Here is a 13,701-nt window from a genome sequence, read left to right on the forward strand (position 1 = left end):
TTCAGAGCCCTTATAACTGCATGAAACTATCCTGTTTATTTGCTTCCTTGTGTATTGCCTGCTCTGCCCACCCCACCTCATCTGCTGCTCATTGCTTAGAAGTTAAAGAGCGCAGGCTCTGGCGATGGATGCCTGCGTTGAAATATATTAGCTTTGGTCCCTACCACTCTTGTGACTGTGGACAAGTTGCTTAATCTCTCTTACTTACCTCATTTTCTCATTAATAGTCCTGTATCATATAGACAATTTAAAGGTCAAGTGTCTAGCATGGTGCTTGGGACTTAGAAGGCACTCCAATATTTTTTAAATGAGTAATATTCCAATTCTATTTAGTACATTTTTTCTTGCATCCAAGACTCCCCAGCAAGATTATGAACTCCTCAAGGCCTTGCGTCACCTCCCAGAGCTCCAGCTGTAACTCAGCAAGGTGGGAGGAACGTAGGAGGTGATCGGTGAATACGGCTTGAAATACCTGAACTGCTTTATTGTAGATTTCTGACATATGCTTTGCATTCCTGAATCTCTCTGAGTTAGGGCAAAATCATCAAAAAAGGACATCGTGTCACTTGCTAGTTCCAGTTCCTCCAGCCTACCCATCCCACGCAGTAAAGCTTCCTTGTCTGTGTGGTTAGGAATGCGACAAAAGGACTTTGTTTGAATTACACCCACACACAAAACTTGGTTTGCTCAATTTAAAAATTAAATCGTCTTCTGACTCATTGATATGCTCATGATGCAACATACTTTAGGAAGATATTTCCTTATCTTCTTAAAGATCAAAGTGATCCCAAAATGTAAAAGCATGCTATGCTCTTTAGGAATGCTTATTAAATTATTTGCACCATTGAAAAAGCAACAAACAGCTGCTTGCCTTTTGTGGGGTATCTCAATATACATGAAATATATTTTTAAATGAGAGGTTATTTTAAAACTACTTTTCTTGTTAATAGGTAATACATGTACATGGTACATAGTTCAAAAGTTACAAAAGGAAATACAGTGAAAAATAATTTCTCTCAGGCAGTTACTGTTTCTAGTTTCTCAAGTATTTTCCCATAAATCTTTTTTTTTTTTTTTTCCTTTTAGACAGGGGAAGGGAGGGAGAAGAAGGGGGAGAGAAACACTGGTGTGGGAGAAAGACATCAATCGGTTGCCTCTCTCACACCCCCAACCAGGGACCTGGTCCACGACCAAGGCATGTGCCCTGACCGGGAATCAAACTGTCATTTTTTTGGTTCACAGGCTGGCGCTCAATCCACTGTCCCACACCAGCCAGGGCCAGAAATATTCTTTATATTAACAAATATATGGGTGATTATGCATGTTTTCCGCCACATACTGTAGGGTACTGTATGCACAGTTCTGTGCCTTTCTACTGTCATTCAAACATATATTTTAGAGATCTTTCCATATCAGTATGTATACCGTCACTCCATTCATTTAATAGCCACATAAATATTTCATTATATGGATGCACCACACTGACCTCTCTCGTACTGATGAGCATTTAGGTTGTTTTTCACTTGATAGTTGTGTTATTTTTTTTAATTTTTTTTTTTTGGCCCTGGCCAGTGTGGCTCAGTTGGTTGAAGCATAGTCCTGTAACCAAAAGGTTGCGAGTTCAATTCCCAGTCAGGGCATCAGGGCACATATCTAGGTTGTAGGTTCGATCCTGGTCCAGGCATGTACCATACCCAGCCTAGTCATGTATAGGAGGCAATCAATCAGTGTTTCTCTCCCTTCCCCTCTCCATGTAAAAAGCAATGAGAAAATAATGTCTTCAGGTAAGGACAGAAAAACTTTTTTTTGAAGTTTTTGTTAGGTGCTGCAAAATCGTTCTTTATTTAGGTTGTTCTCACTTATACTCCGCCTTGCAAGGTATGAGAGTTGGTGGGCTATGTTTAGGTCATCTTTTTCATTTCATCATTTAACTGTACATTCGGAAGAGTCTAATAAAACAAAGATTTATCGCTGAAGCCTTTTCCCAACATATGTTCTGTGGCCCAAGGAAAGGGTGTTTGAGGTTTTGGGGCGCTTTTTTAAAGGACTTTTTTATTTGTTTCGAAATCACTGTTCTTAATGTATTAGACCTGTGATGAAACCTAATAAATGCCACCCCGCCCCAGGGCAAACAGTTACCAACTTCCCAAGCTGGGTGTCCTGTCTTTGCATTGCTCCTTAAGGGCAAAGACCGTATCTTAGTCATTATTCTTTTAAATATCTCTAGTTTTAACTCTTGTAGTCCTCATTTACTGTTTCTGGTGAGCCCAACCCACCACGTCATTCCCCTCACTTTTTTCCCATCTAGGCTCATCACGAGAACAGGAGATACTGGGCGTGAAGTCCCTTTAGCGTGCCTCCCTTTCACGCCATGAGCATCGGTAGCTTCCTCAGTCCTTTCTTCCCATTTTGGTGGCACTGGCTTTACTCCCACGTGAGGCTGTGCCCTCCACGTGCGCGCTCCAGAATGCCGTCGCTTCCTACTTCTTCCTAAGTCCTAAGAAGTGGCATCCTATCTTTGTCCTGTACCTTCAGCTATGCATGTGTTCATTCTCTGTCTCATACACTTGCTCATACTTCTCATTGTTTAAATCAAAACAGCTAGAACAAAGCCTTTTCACTCCCTGGTCCCTCTAGTCTTCCAGCTGCTACCTGGGTTCTTTACTTCAGAGCCAGGTTTTTTGGGGGCGGGGGGAATGGCCTTGCTGTCTCCACTTTCCCTTTCATTCACCTCATACCCACATAATCAGGCTTCTGCCCCATGATTCTAGTGCAGAGGCTCACTCGCTGTCAAACCCAGTGGACATGCTTGCACCCTCATCAGAGTCGCCTTTCCATAGCAGTCGGAGTAGTTGACATTTGCTCCTCCTCGGTCTTCCCACTAGGAATCTGTGAAACTCATACTCTTCTGGTTTACCTCCTACTTTTCTGGGAACTCCTGTGGGAGCGTTTTCCCCGGCTTGCCTTCCCTACATTGTGATCGCTCTCAGAGGCCCATCCTCAAACTACTTCCTTTGTCTCCCTATGCATTCTCCCCAAGCAACATATTTTTTCTCAAAGGCCATGCATTTTGTAACTCCTAAATTTCTATATGCAGCCCCGACTTCAGTCCTCAGACCTCACTGTGCCCTGGGCACCTCCACTGAACACGGCACGAGCCCCCAACATTTGCGTGCTCTCTTTCTTTTCCTCCTCCCTCTCCCTACCCACCCCGTCTAAGAGTTCTTTATATGCGTTAATTATACTCCCATTTTAGAAACATAAAGGCCACCCTTCCTCCTTGACTATACTCGCTTCTACCCCACCTGCACCCATGTGGTCACTAGGCTTCTCAGAGGCTTTAAGATCTGTCATCTCTTCAAGGTCACTGTCACTGCTCTCATGCCCATCCCTCTTTCTCTCACCCTGGCCACTATATTAGCTGCCAGTCTTGTATCTCAAGTTTATTCTCCTTGCTGTTGGCTCTGTCTTCCTGAAACTCAGATTTGAACATCCCCTCCCTGGCTGGTGTTATTGGTGACTTCCAGTTCCGCAGGATACTGTCCAAACCCTCTAGAGGTATGCTAAGGCCTGCCCCTCCTCCTCTTTGCCTTCACCTGCTGCTCTTCCCCTGACTCATCACCTCTTCTCCAGGTACTTTGAGCTGCGTGCACTGTGTGCTTGCAGATTTCTGTGCATTTGTCATGCCATTTCTTCTACCTGGATGTCCTTCCCCTTCTTTTCTCACCTCCTTCCACCTGGAGAAGAAATCTTATGTGGGTAATTTAGTTAAAGGGGAAGGCTTCGTGACCTAACCCCACAGTGTTACTACTCTTCTCTCTATGTTCATGGAGCATGTTGTACCGGCCTCTATTACATTGTATTATCGTGGTTTACGTGGCTGTCTCGTCTACTGCCCTGTGAATTGTTTGTGTCTGGTGACACTTTATTATTCTCTGTATCCCCAGTGCCAGCATTGTGGCTAACATATAAAATGTCTCTGGATGTCACCTGAATGAATGGGGAGGAAACTGAGGAAGATCTGGATAACTTACATGTAAAAGAAAGCCTTGCTATTGTCTTAAAAGCACAAAGAGATATTTTCTTCACTGAACCTAGGTGAAACAGTTCCATTTGCCTTCATTGTGCTATGCACAGTATCTTTTGACACTTAAGAAAAGACTGATTTAGAACTTTCAGCGAAGTGTCTGATCCTTCACGAAGGAGGTGTACCAACTGATATGAAGTCTGAGTTGCTATACTGTACTTCTGGGCACCTCGTCTCTTTCCTCCTTTGAGACTTCAGATGAGAGGGCTGCTCTGGAACCGCTGAAGCTTGGTAAACATCATCTCACTCATCATCTCCATGACTGGAAGAGGGATCTTCATTCTGCAGGGCCTGTGGAATCTGTCAGGGCCTGTCCATTTCCCTTGGGGTCTTTTGAGCTCAGCATGTACAGGCACGGCCCCAGGGGATGAAGCTGCTGAAGAGGCAACCTCGGTGTCAGCGAGCTCAATTGCAAGGCAGAGTTCACTCTTCACCTGTGTCCCTCAGCTGCTCAAGGCCAGTAGATAGTCTTAGGAGTAGGATCCTACTACAGAGAGGGGTCCTCCTGAACATGGGGCAGGAAGATGACAGTGTGTTCTTTCTCCTATGTCTTTTGGACCCATTTGGATCATTTGGATCCATGTGAAAAGTCACCAGATGCCTCATGAAAAAGAGGCTTTTTTTTTTTTTTTCATTAAGCTCTGGGTTTTTCCTGTATAATTAACAAGTAACGTTAAGTGAATACCTGAAGTCATTGTAATTGGGCTTGAACCCTGACTCCGGGGTGTAGGGTTGCGTAATTTGGGCCCAGGGCAGCAGGAAGGATTGCAAATCACTGGAAAATGAAGCAGGAATCTAAGTCAGGGAGAGACTGGGGTTTGAAGGAGGTGGCCAGCTTTGAGCAACTGGTTGAAGAACCTGGTTTCTAGGGAGGTAGGTGCCCAACATCAGAGTAGGGCTCGCAGCAAGAATGCCAAGCCGCTAGGACACCAAGCAATTAACCTGGAGCTTCCTGATTCTTCCTTCAAGGAAAGGATGGATTCAACTCTGAGGCAGTGCTGAACCTGAGGTGTGGGTTACCTGGGACCTGGTATGAGGATTAGAGAGTTATAGGGGCAAGGGGACAGACGAACTATAGTATATTGGCTTTCTATGTCGGTCTCTTGGTTTTGCATCAGTTCCTCTCTTCAGCTCAGCTTCCTTCAGTTCTCTCCTGGTTTCCAGGTGGGCAGGCTCTGTTCCCTCTTGGCCTGTGTTCTCCTCCCTGACAAGAGGTCACAGCTACTGCCTCACAGGCATGGCCAGGGTCCTGTAGGCTGTGACCACCGTCTTAGACCAGCCTCTGTCACAGTTATGTCTTCTCAGTATCCTGCTAGGGAGCTCAGAGCTGGGAGAGTCATCGCCATCAATAGTTCCTGCGCATCCCCCTGTCTTCCCCCATTCACTCAGCTTTCTCCCCTTTCTGTCCAACGTTTCAGCTCTCTGATTGTCTTGTCTCCCTAGCCTCTCTAGTCTTTATCAGCTCACCAAAAATGAATGACTGAGGATAATTATACTCAACATTTATTGAGTTCTTACTATAGGCCAAATACAATATCTCATTTTTAATTTCACAAAAGACACTGTAATAGAGTCTGTTATAATCTGCCTTCTACTGATGAGGAAACTCAAGTGGTTAAGACTATAAGCTCCTTCAATTTAATAAATTTTTATTGACCGACTGCTGAAAATCTTATGTGTCTCTATCCCTTGTGTTACACAGAACAATTTTGCTATCACCTCTCCAGAGAGCCGAATATATGTATTTTTTTTTAAACCATCCTCTCTCTTGGCAAGTCCTTCAGTGTCTTTCTTATACATCATAAAAGTTATTTCAGATTAAAATGAGTTTAGCCCAGTCTCTTTGATTAATGTCCTCATTTTCTTAGATGAACAAAAGTTTGATCTTGGTTTCCTCATCTGTGCAATGAAATTAATACTATATATCTCAAAGGATCATAGTGAAGATTAAACAAACACGTAAAACATTTAGTATAGTTCCTCGAACATAATAAGCACTCAGTAATTGTGACAGTTTATCATAATTAGGCTGAAGACTTATCAGAGGCACAGTGAAACCCAGTGATAAACATCAAGGTTAACGCCATAAACCAGCACACATAAAATGCCAATGTGTGTTAACACAGTGCCCCTAAACGGTGGGGCCCTCTGGAGCCTCCTATAACCTTCGGAGGCCCTAAATCATACTACGACCTAAGAACATGCTGGCCCAAAGGCAGAGATAAGGTTACTGCAATCAGTGCTTCGAATACCTGCTTACGGAAACGGGTGCGCTCCCAGAGGCCTCGGGAGAACGGTGGAGCGGGCCTCAGAAGGGCAGTATGCTTGGGGCTGCACTTCTCTGCCTGCTGTTTCCTCCTCCCCATCCCGGCGTCCAGAGGGGTTCGGGCAGGTGGATCTGCCCTTACTGTTCCCCCCACTCGGCCCCTCTAATTCAAGCTTGAGAACAGCTTCCCCCTGACATAACAACCTTCAGCACAAAAGCACCGTGTAGGGTACAAGGGAGAAAGGAAAGCTCCAGTTACCCAGGGGAGAAATCACTTACCCAGGGTCATGCAGCAGGCTAATAACAAATTCAAGGTGAGCACCGAAGTCTCCTGACAGCGGGCTAGTAGTATGCTGATACACTTAGCACTTGAAATTTTACTGGCATCAGGAAGTGGTTTCTCATTTATATTACAAACGCCAATTCATTTTTTTATAGAAAAGTAGTGGGTAGACATATTTACAGCTTTATCTTCACCATGTCAAAGTGGATTCCTGGATCTCCTGAGTGTTTCTAAACTGCAGAAGAATTCCCCTACAGTCTTCCACTTCAAACGTTTTCCACATAAAATGCCTGATAGCTCATCTCACTTTTGCCAAAAATAAAGCACAGCCACTCTCCCCTGACTCTGACCTTCTATAGCGGTGCAGTCCTCCGCCCCAGCTTCATCCTTCAGCCTTGCCGTCTGAGGGACACCCACTTTTTTCCATTGGCTTTGTCCATTCTTTGTGTTATAAGGGCAGAATGTTTAAAAGTTGAAGTCGTTGACTTGGAAAATGAGAAACTTTTGGAGAGCATCTTGTTTATACCACTTACATAGCTTAGAGCACTGTGGCCACCAAGAGCTGCCGCTCTTTATGTAGTTCTTACCAAGAAATGAAGATAATAGCATTTATCCAGCATCAGGCTATGACAATGGACTTCACAGTCCCCAGGAAGCTTTATCCTTGGGAGGTGGGAAAGAATCATTGCTCCAGTCTTTTTTTCTTTTTCATTGAATTTATTGGGGTAACATTGGCTAATAAAATTAACATATAGACCTATAACCATATATTGGTCTCAGGTATACAATTCTATAATACATCGTCTGTACATTGTATTCTGTGTTCACCACCCCGAGTCAAGTCTTCTTCCACACTCCTGTCTTTATAGACTGTTAAACAGAGGCAAAGAAAGACCAAAGGCACTTAGTGTGCTTTAAATTAATAAAGCCTACGTTAACATGTAGGAAATTCAGGTGAAGGTTATGTGGGAATTCTTTCCCCCAGCTTTATTGAGATACAGTAAATACACTGTACAAGTTTGAGGTGTACAATGTGTTGATTTGATACATTTATAAATTGCAAAAATGATTACCACCATAGGGTTTGCTACCACCTCCATTCATTCCATTGTATAGTTACCATTTCTTTTTTGTGGTGAGAACATTTAAGATCTATTCTCTTAGCAACATTCAAGAATATGATACAGTATTATTAGCTATCATCACCATGCTGTAGATCCCAGAACTTATTAATCTTTTAACTTGAAAAATGTACCCTTTGACCACAATTTCCCATTTCTCCTACCCCCGCCCCCCGCCCAACACCTGGTAACTACCACTCTATTTTCTGAGTTTGTCTTTTTTTTAGATTTCACATATAAGTGAGATCATACAGTATGTGTCTTTTTCTGTTTGGCTTATTTCACTTAGCAAACATCCTCATTCCATTATCTGTTGATAGACACTTAGGTTGTTTCCCTGTCTTGGTTGTTGTGAGTAATGTTGCAATGAACATGGGAGTACAGCTATCTCTACAAGATCCTGATTTAAATTTCTTTGGATATATAACCAGAAGTCAGTTGCTGGCTCATATGGTAGTTCTGCTTTTAATTTTTTGAAGAACATCCATCCTGTTTTCCTAGTGCCGTATCAATTTTCATTCTTGTTAAGAGTGCACAAGGTTGTCAGTGGGAATGCTTCATACTGAGTTTGCTACATTTTTATGTTTGAAATTGTCAAAATGAAAATAAAATTATTAATAAAGAAGAGAATAACAATGGTTATTACCCAAATTAGCACTAAAATCTACTTTCCACTATTTACTTGATTTTTTTTTAATCCTTGTGGAAAAGGATACAGCAGTCATTTTCCAAATGCGTAAGTCACATTGGCAAAGAGACAGCTGAGAACGTTGCTAATGCTGGGCGTCCCTCTCCTGTGTCTCCCCAGGCGCAGCGAACCTGCCGGCCGGCCTCACTCTTGGCATTCAACCAAACTTGCGGAGAACCAGCCCAATGCCAGCATGATGCAAATATCTCAGAGCACGATTGGCACTCCGTGGCCCCAGAGCTACCATTCCAGGTAAGTGGCCAAAGCTGAGGCCCAGCGGTTTCTTCCCTCCAAATGTCCTGTCCCCGAAAGAACATTTTCTTCTATTTTGAGAACATTTTTTTCCCCTTCACCCTGAATGAAATCTGTCTACCCACAACCTTCCTTATCCTCTTAAAATTCCTAATGTGTACCACTCATCTTCATATCCTCAGCTAGATTGGTGTGAAGCAGGGACAGAATTATTTTGAGCACTGGCTAACTATTTGAGATATTTATTGGGTCTCTTGATTCTCAAGCATTTCTCAGTTAACACATTATAACACTATACTAGAAAAAATGACAAAACTTCTTCCCTCAGTACTTATGTGCTTCCTGCTTTAGTCAAATGTGACAGGGACTGGGGAGAAGGGAGCCAAACCTGACCACGCAGACCTAGTAAAGCGAAAGCTAAGTCGGGTTCCTTCCACTTATTACAGACGTGGAACCCACACAGACTGGTATTAACCTTCTGATCCCAGAGAGTCCCGCTCTGTGGCTTCATCACTTTTTGGAAGGACTTGATAAGGATGATGGTAGGGAGGTTGGAGGGTCAAGAGTATTTGGGTCCTGCATAGACACGCGATGCCAGCGCTGGTGCCGGGGAGTGGAGGACAGCTTCTGAAAGGGTTACTTACCTAACCGATGACGGCTGTGCATTTGGCAAGGCCAGGACTCAGAACTCTTAACACTCACGCCTGGTCAGATGAAAAGCCAAATCTCAGACCTCTCACTGCAGGACATGGCTCCCAGCATTTTAGGGCAGGCTTCAGGCCTCAGGAAGGAAAACTTCCTGGTTGCCCTCCCTGTCACAGGCCTCCTCTCCCTTGCCCCTGTCCCTCCCAGTAACTCTGAACGAATTCATTTTGACCATCTGAGCCACCTGTGCTCGGAAAACAGGTCCCCGGTAGGGCCCTATGCCCGTCGCAGGCATAGTGCTTTGGCATGTTGGGCATGGAGGTGCTGAAGGCCTTTGGAAGGTCAGACGTGGGGGGCTAACAGCATGAAGGAAGGACAGTGTAATGGTAAGGTACTTGGGTTTTTAAGTCAGATGCAGGTTTAAATCTCAACTTTGCATGAGCCTCCTAGTGCATGAGCCTGAGCAAATTGTTCTACCTCTTTGTTCTTGGTTTCCTCATCTGTGCAATGAAATTAATACTATGTATCTCAAAGGATCATAGTGAAGATTAAGCAAACACGTAAAACATTTAGTATAGTTCCTCGAACATAATAAGCACTCAGTAATTGTGACAGTTTATCATAATTAGGCGGAAGACTTATCAGAGGCACAGTGAAACCCAGTGATAAACTTCAAGGTTAACGCCATAAACCAGCACACATAAATGCCAATGTGTGTTAACACAGTGCCCCTAAACGGTGGGGCCCTCTGGAGCCTCCTATAACCTTAGGAGGCCCTAAATCATACTATGACCTAAGAACATGCTGGCCCAAAGGCAGAGATAAGGTTACTGCAATCAGTGCTTCGAATACCTGCTTACGGAAACGGGTGCGCTCCCAGAGGCCTCGGGAGAACGGTGGAGCAGGCCTCAGAAGGGCAGTATGCTTGGGGCTGCACTTCTCTGCCTGCTGTTTCCTCCTCCCCATCCCGGCGTCCAGAGGGGTTCGGGCAGGTGGATCTGCCCTTACTGTTCCCCCCACTCGGCCCCTCTAATTCAAGCTTGAGAACAGCTTCCCCCTGACATAACAACCTTCAGCACAAAAGCACCGTGTAGGGTACAAGGGAGAAAGGAAAGCACCGTTTACCCAGAATGTGGCAGACGTGTGGATTCTCTCCTACCCCAGCACAAACCGTCTATGGGTTGTGTTCATTCCATGCCTCGGGCTCACAGCTCTGGCAGAGGGCTGCACGCCAGCTCTCAGCTCTGCTCACGGCGTCCGACACTGGCAGCTGTCGGTGGAGAGGCGCTCCAGGTGTGCTCTGGGGAGCACAATGGCATCTAGTGGTCTAGCGTGCTGACTCCATCTATCAGCATCCCCCTGACAGCCTTCCTTTGGTTCCAGAAACCCGACCTCAGTCCTTAGTTTATGCATCTGTTTCTCATTAAGAAGCAGGAGAATGAGGGAGCTCAAGGGAGGGGGAGGAGAAGGAGGGAGAAATACAAAGAGAACTGAAGGCTGAACCACCGGCAGGCTGGCTTGGAGCTGGGGTTTCACTGGAACTGCAGTTCTGCTGCCTTCTGGCAGACTTGTCGCTGTCTTTTTGCTCTCCTGCAGAAATCTCACACAGTGGTTCTACAGTACTAAAGCACTTTAGGAGTCTTTGCAGTCCAGTTCCCTCATAAGAGGACGAAATAACGGTATCAAAATACTCAACCTGTACTTATTCATTGATTTATTCACTCAAACAAATATATACTGAGCACCTACTATGTTTCAGATGAACAAGATATAAAAAGTCCCCACCCTGTAATGTTTATCTCCCAAGATGTGTCCCATGGGATAATAATCGATTAGATGCCCTTTGGAAAAAGTTTCTAGGGTCAAATAGGGGGTTTTTCTTCCTCTTAATTTTTATTGTTGACTCTACCACAAATGTCCCCATTTTTCCTCTTTTGCCCCTCTCCTCCCAGCCTCTGCTCCCCCTGCCCTCTGGCTATCACCACACTGTTGTGTGCCCATGGGTTATACAGATACATTCTTTCTGTATTTTCCTTTAAGGACATCCCATGAACAATAGTTTATTGAAGGCTCAGAAGTCTTGAAGTAAATAAAACTGTTTAACTTATTTATCCCAGTATTTTCAGAACATAGTTGGTCATCGAAGCAATTAATCTTTTGTAAGCACACTTGAGATGTTTTCATGCACTTGTTTTGTGCAGTTTGCTATGTTTTCTGTATTTAGAGAATACTTCCAAGCATACAAAATAGAGAGTAACATTGTAAGAATGTAAGGGTTCCCATTGGGTCACTTTTGCTTCACTGGAAGTCTTTTTCATACGATCAAAGGGATATGATGTAGTGTCAAGTATGGTAAGTGCTATGAAGAAAATAAAGCAGAGTGACAGGGAGTGCGGAGAGAAGAGGTGCTCCTTGGATAGTAAGTTCCAGGTGTTCGCCGATGCAGAGACTTAAATAGGGAGTGAGCCAGGTGAGGAGCATTTTACGTGGTGGGAACAGTGAGGACAAAGGCCCTGAGACCTGAGATGCGAGTATATTTCACAGATTTGAGTTAGTAAGGAGGCTATCATGTTGGATTGCTTTGAGCAAGAAGGAAAGCAATAGAATATGAGGTCGGAAAAGTAGCCAGAGCACCATAAGGACTTTGACGCATTCTTCTTGAGGCTAAGGCTGTCTCTGGGTAACACTGAAGACCCTCCTTTCCAAGTTCTTCTCACCCACCACTTAGAGTGCCATCTTGGAAACAGAATGACACAGGTAATCAAAGGGACTGCTTCCAGAAAGTAGTGGGAGAACTTGTTCCTACACAGTGGTGTCAGGGCACTCAATGGCATGGCATATGTCACTGGTCACAGGCCCCAGTCAGCTTGGGAATGGGAATTCTGAAGGGACAGAGCCTTCCCTGGGCAGCAGGGAAGAGCACAGCACAGTGCTCATTTCCACCTGTGTTCCGTGGCTGAAGTTTCCTTTAGCTACAAGATGGGACCCCTTCTGACTTTGCTCTGCCTGGCTAGAGATGTGCATACCAGTGATTTCATTCTTTTTAAACACCATCCATATTTTGAGGTACATTAGTGACTGCATATCTTCCCACTCAATAGTGAGTGTTTCAGTTAGCCCATCCATTTATTCACTTTGACTTTTAAGTGTGTTTCTAAGTTAGATCTGAACTAGCTTCTCAGTGAAAGGCTGCTGAGATTCTTGGCAGTCGGGAGGGTTAAGTAGTGTCTACTACCTACGTGCAATTGGTGAGTGAAACAGTCCTAATGGGATCTACTGTTCCCATTTCCTCTCGGTGCATTTGCTCTGAATCTTCTGCTGGAGGAGATAAGGGAAGCATAAGTGGTTCGTACGGGATTATCCTCAACTGAACGATGCCATGTGCCTTTTTAATATAGCTTCTTCATTTAGAGGGGAATAAAGGGTGGCGACATCCGGCGCTGACATAAGCCACGCCAGGTGCCAGGGCCGACTCCACTACCACGGCTGGCTCGGGGGCTGCTCCCTGCCCCTCGCCCTTGACTTTACACCTGTCTCTCTCAAAGCAGATGCTCCATTCATTGGACTTTTTCTGATATAGAAAAGTTACATTCTTCAGGTTAGTTGTTAAAAATGTAGTCTTTTTTTCTTTGAATTCCAGCACCAGTTTTGACTCAGAATGTGGTCCTTCTAGTCACTTGCCATGTACTCTGGAGACAGTCCAGCCATAAAGCATCATCACATATTCAGCCACCAAGACACTACATTGACTTACTCAAGATCTAGAAATATAATAATAGCTCTGTGGATTAGTGCGTAAGTGCCTACTCATGTAGAAATGGAAAATTTTAGGCAAGAACTCCTAGTGATTTACCCTTCTTTAGAGAACAGTGAGTCACAACATTTGAACTATGGCGACTGCTGTTTGATTTTGAACCACTTACTCATTCCTCTATGCCCACCCTCCCCTAACATGCTGGACAAAAGTATAGTTTGAGTTTATAATTAAAGCTAACTATAAGTAATTTTGTTTTGAGGCAACTTTCTAGGGTGTGCAATGCCACGGTTGAGAGTCATTCCCCTCCCCCAGCTAGCCTCTGAAAACCACCTGGAGGGGCTCAGACAGTCTTACTTACATCCTGCGTGTACTCAGGCTTTGGAGGTGTCCATAGGTGAAGAAATCCCCTGATTAAGACTTCTCGTAAAGCTTCCCTCTCCTTCCCTCTCTCATCAGCTTTTTCTGACTCTAATTTCTCTCATTCAGCTTTCTCACTACAAACAAATTGTCTCCAGTGCTGTTGAGATTCCAGGAAGACTGCCAGGGTCTAAGGCCTTCAATTCCATAAAAAGGAAAGATATTATCAAAAACTGTATGCACAT

General features: G+C 44.4%; 1 protein-coding gene across 1 annotated transcript in view; it reads left to right on the forward strand.

The window, feature by feature from the left end:
* Window positions 1-13,701, forward strand: part of SHROOM3 (shroom family member 3) — a 201,824-nt gene that overhangs the window by 152,335 nt on the left and 35,788 nt on the right. The window contains exon 5 of the mRNA XM_054594464.1: window positions 8,566-8,697. Coding sequence (XP_054450439.1) covers window positions 8,566-8,697 — 132 coding nt within the window. The remainder of the gene's footprint in view (window positions 1-8,565; window positions 8,698-13,701) is intronic.

This window comes from Pteronotus mesoamericanus, unplaced genomic scaffold (genome assembly GCF_021234165.1).
Source record: "Pteronotus mesoamericanus isolate MK-2021 breed Mesoamerican mustached bat unplaced genomic scaffold, CSHL_Meso_final contig_130, whole genome shotgun sequence".
NCBI classification, from domain to species: Eukaryota; Metazoa; Chordata; class Mammalia; order Chiroptera; family Mormoopidae; genus Pteronotus; species Pteronotus mesoamericanus.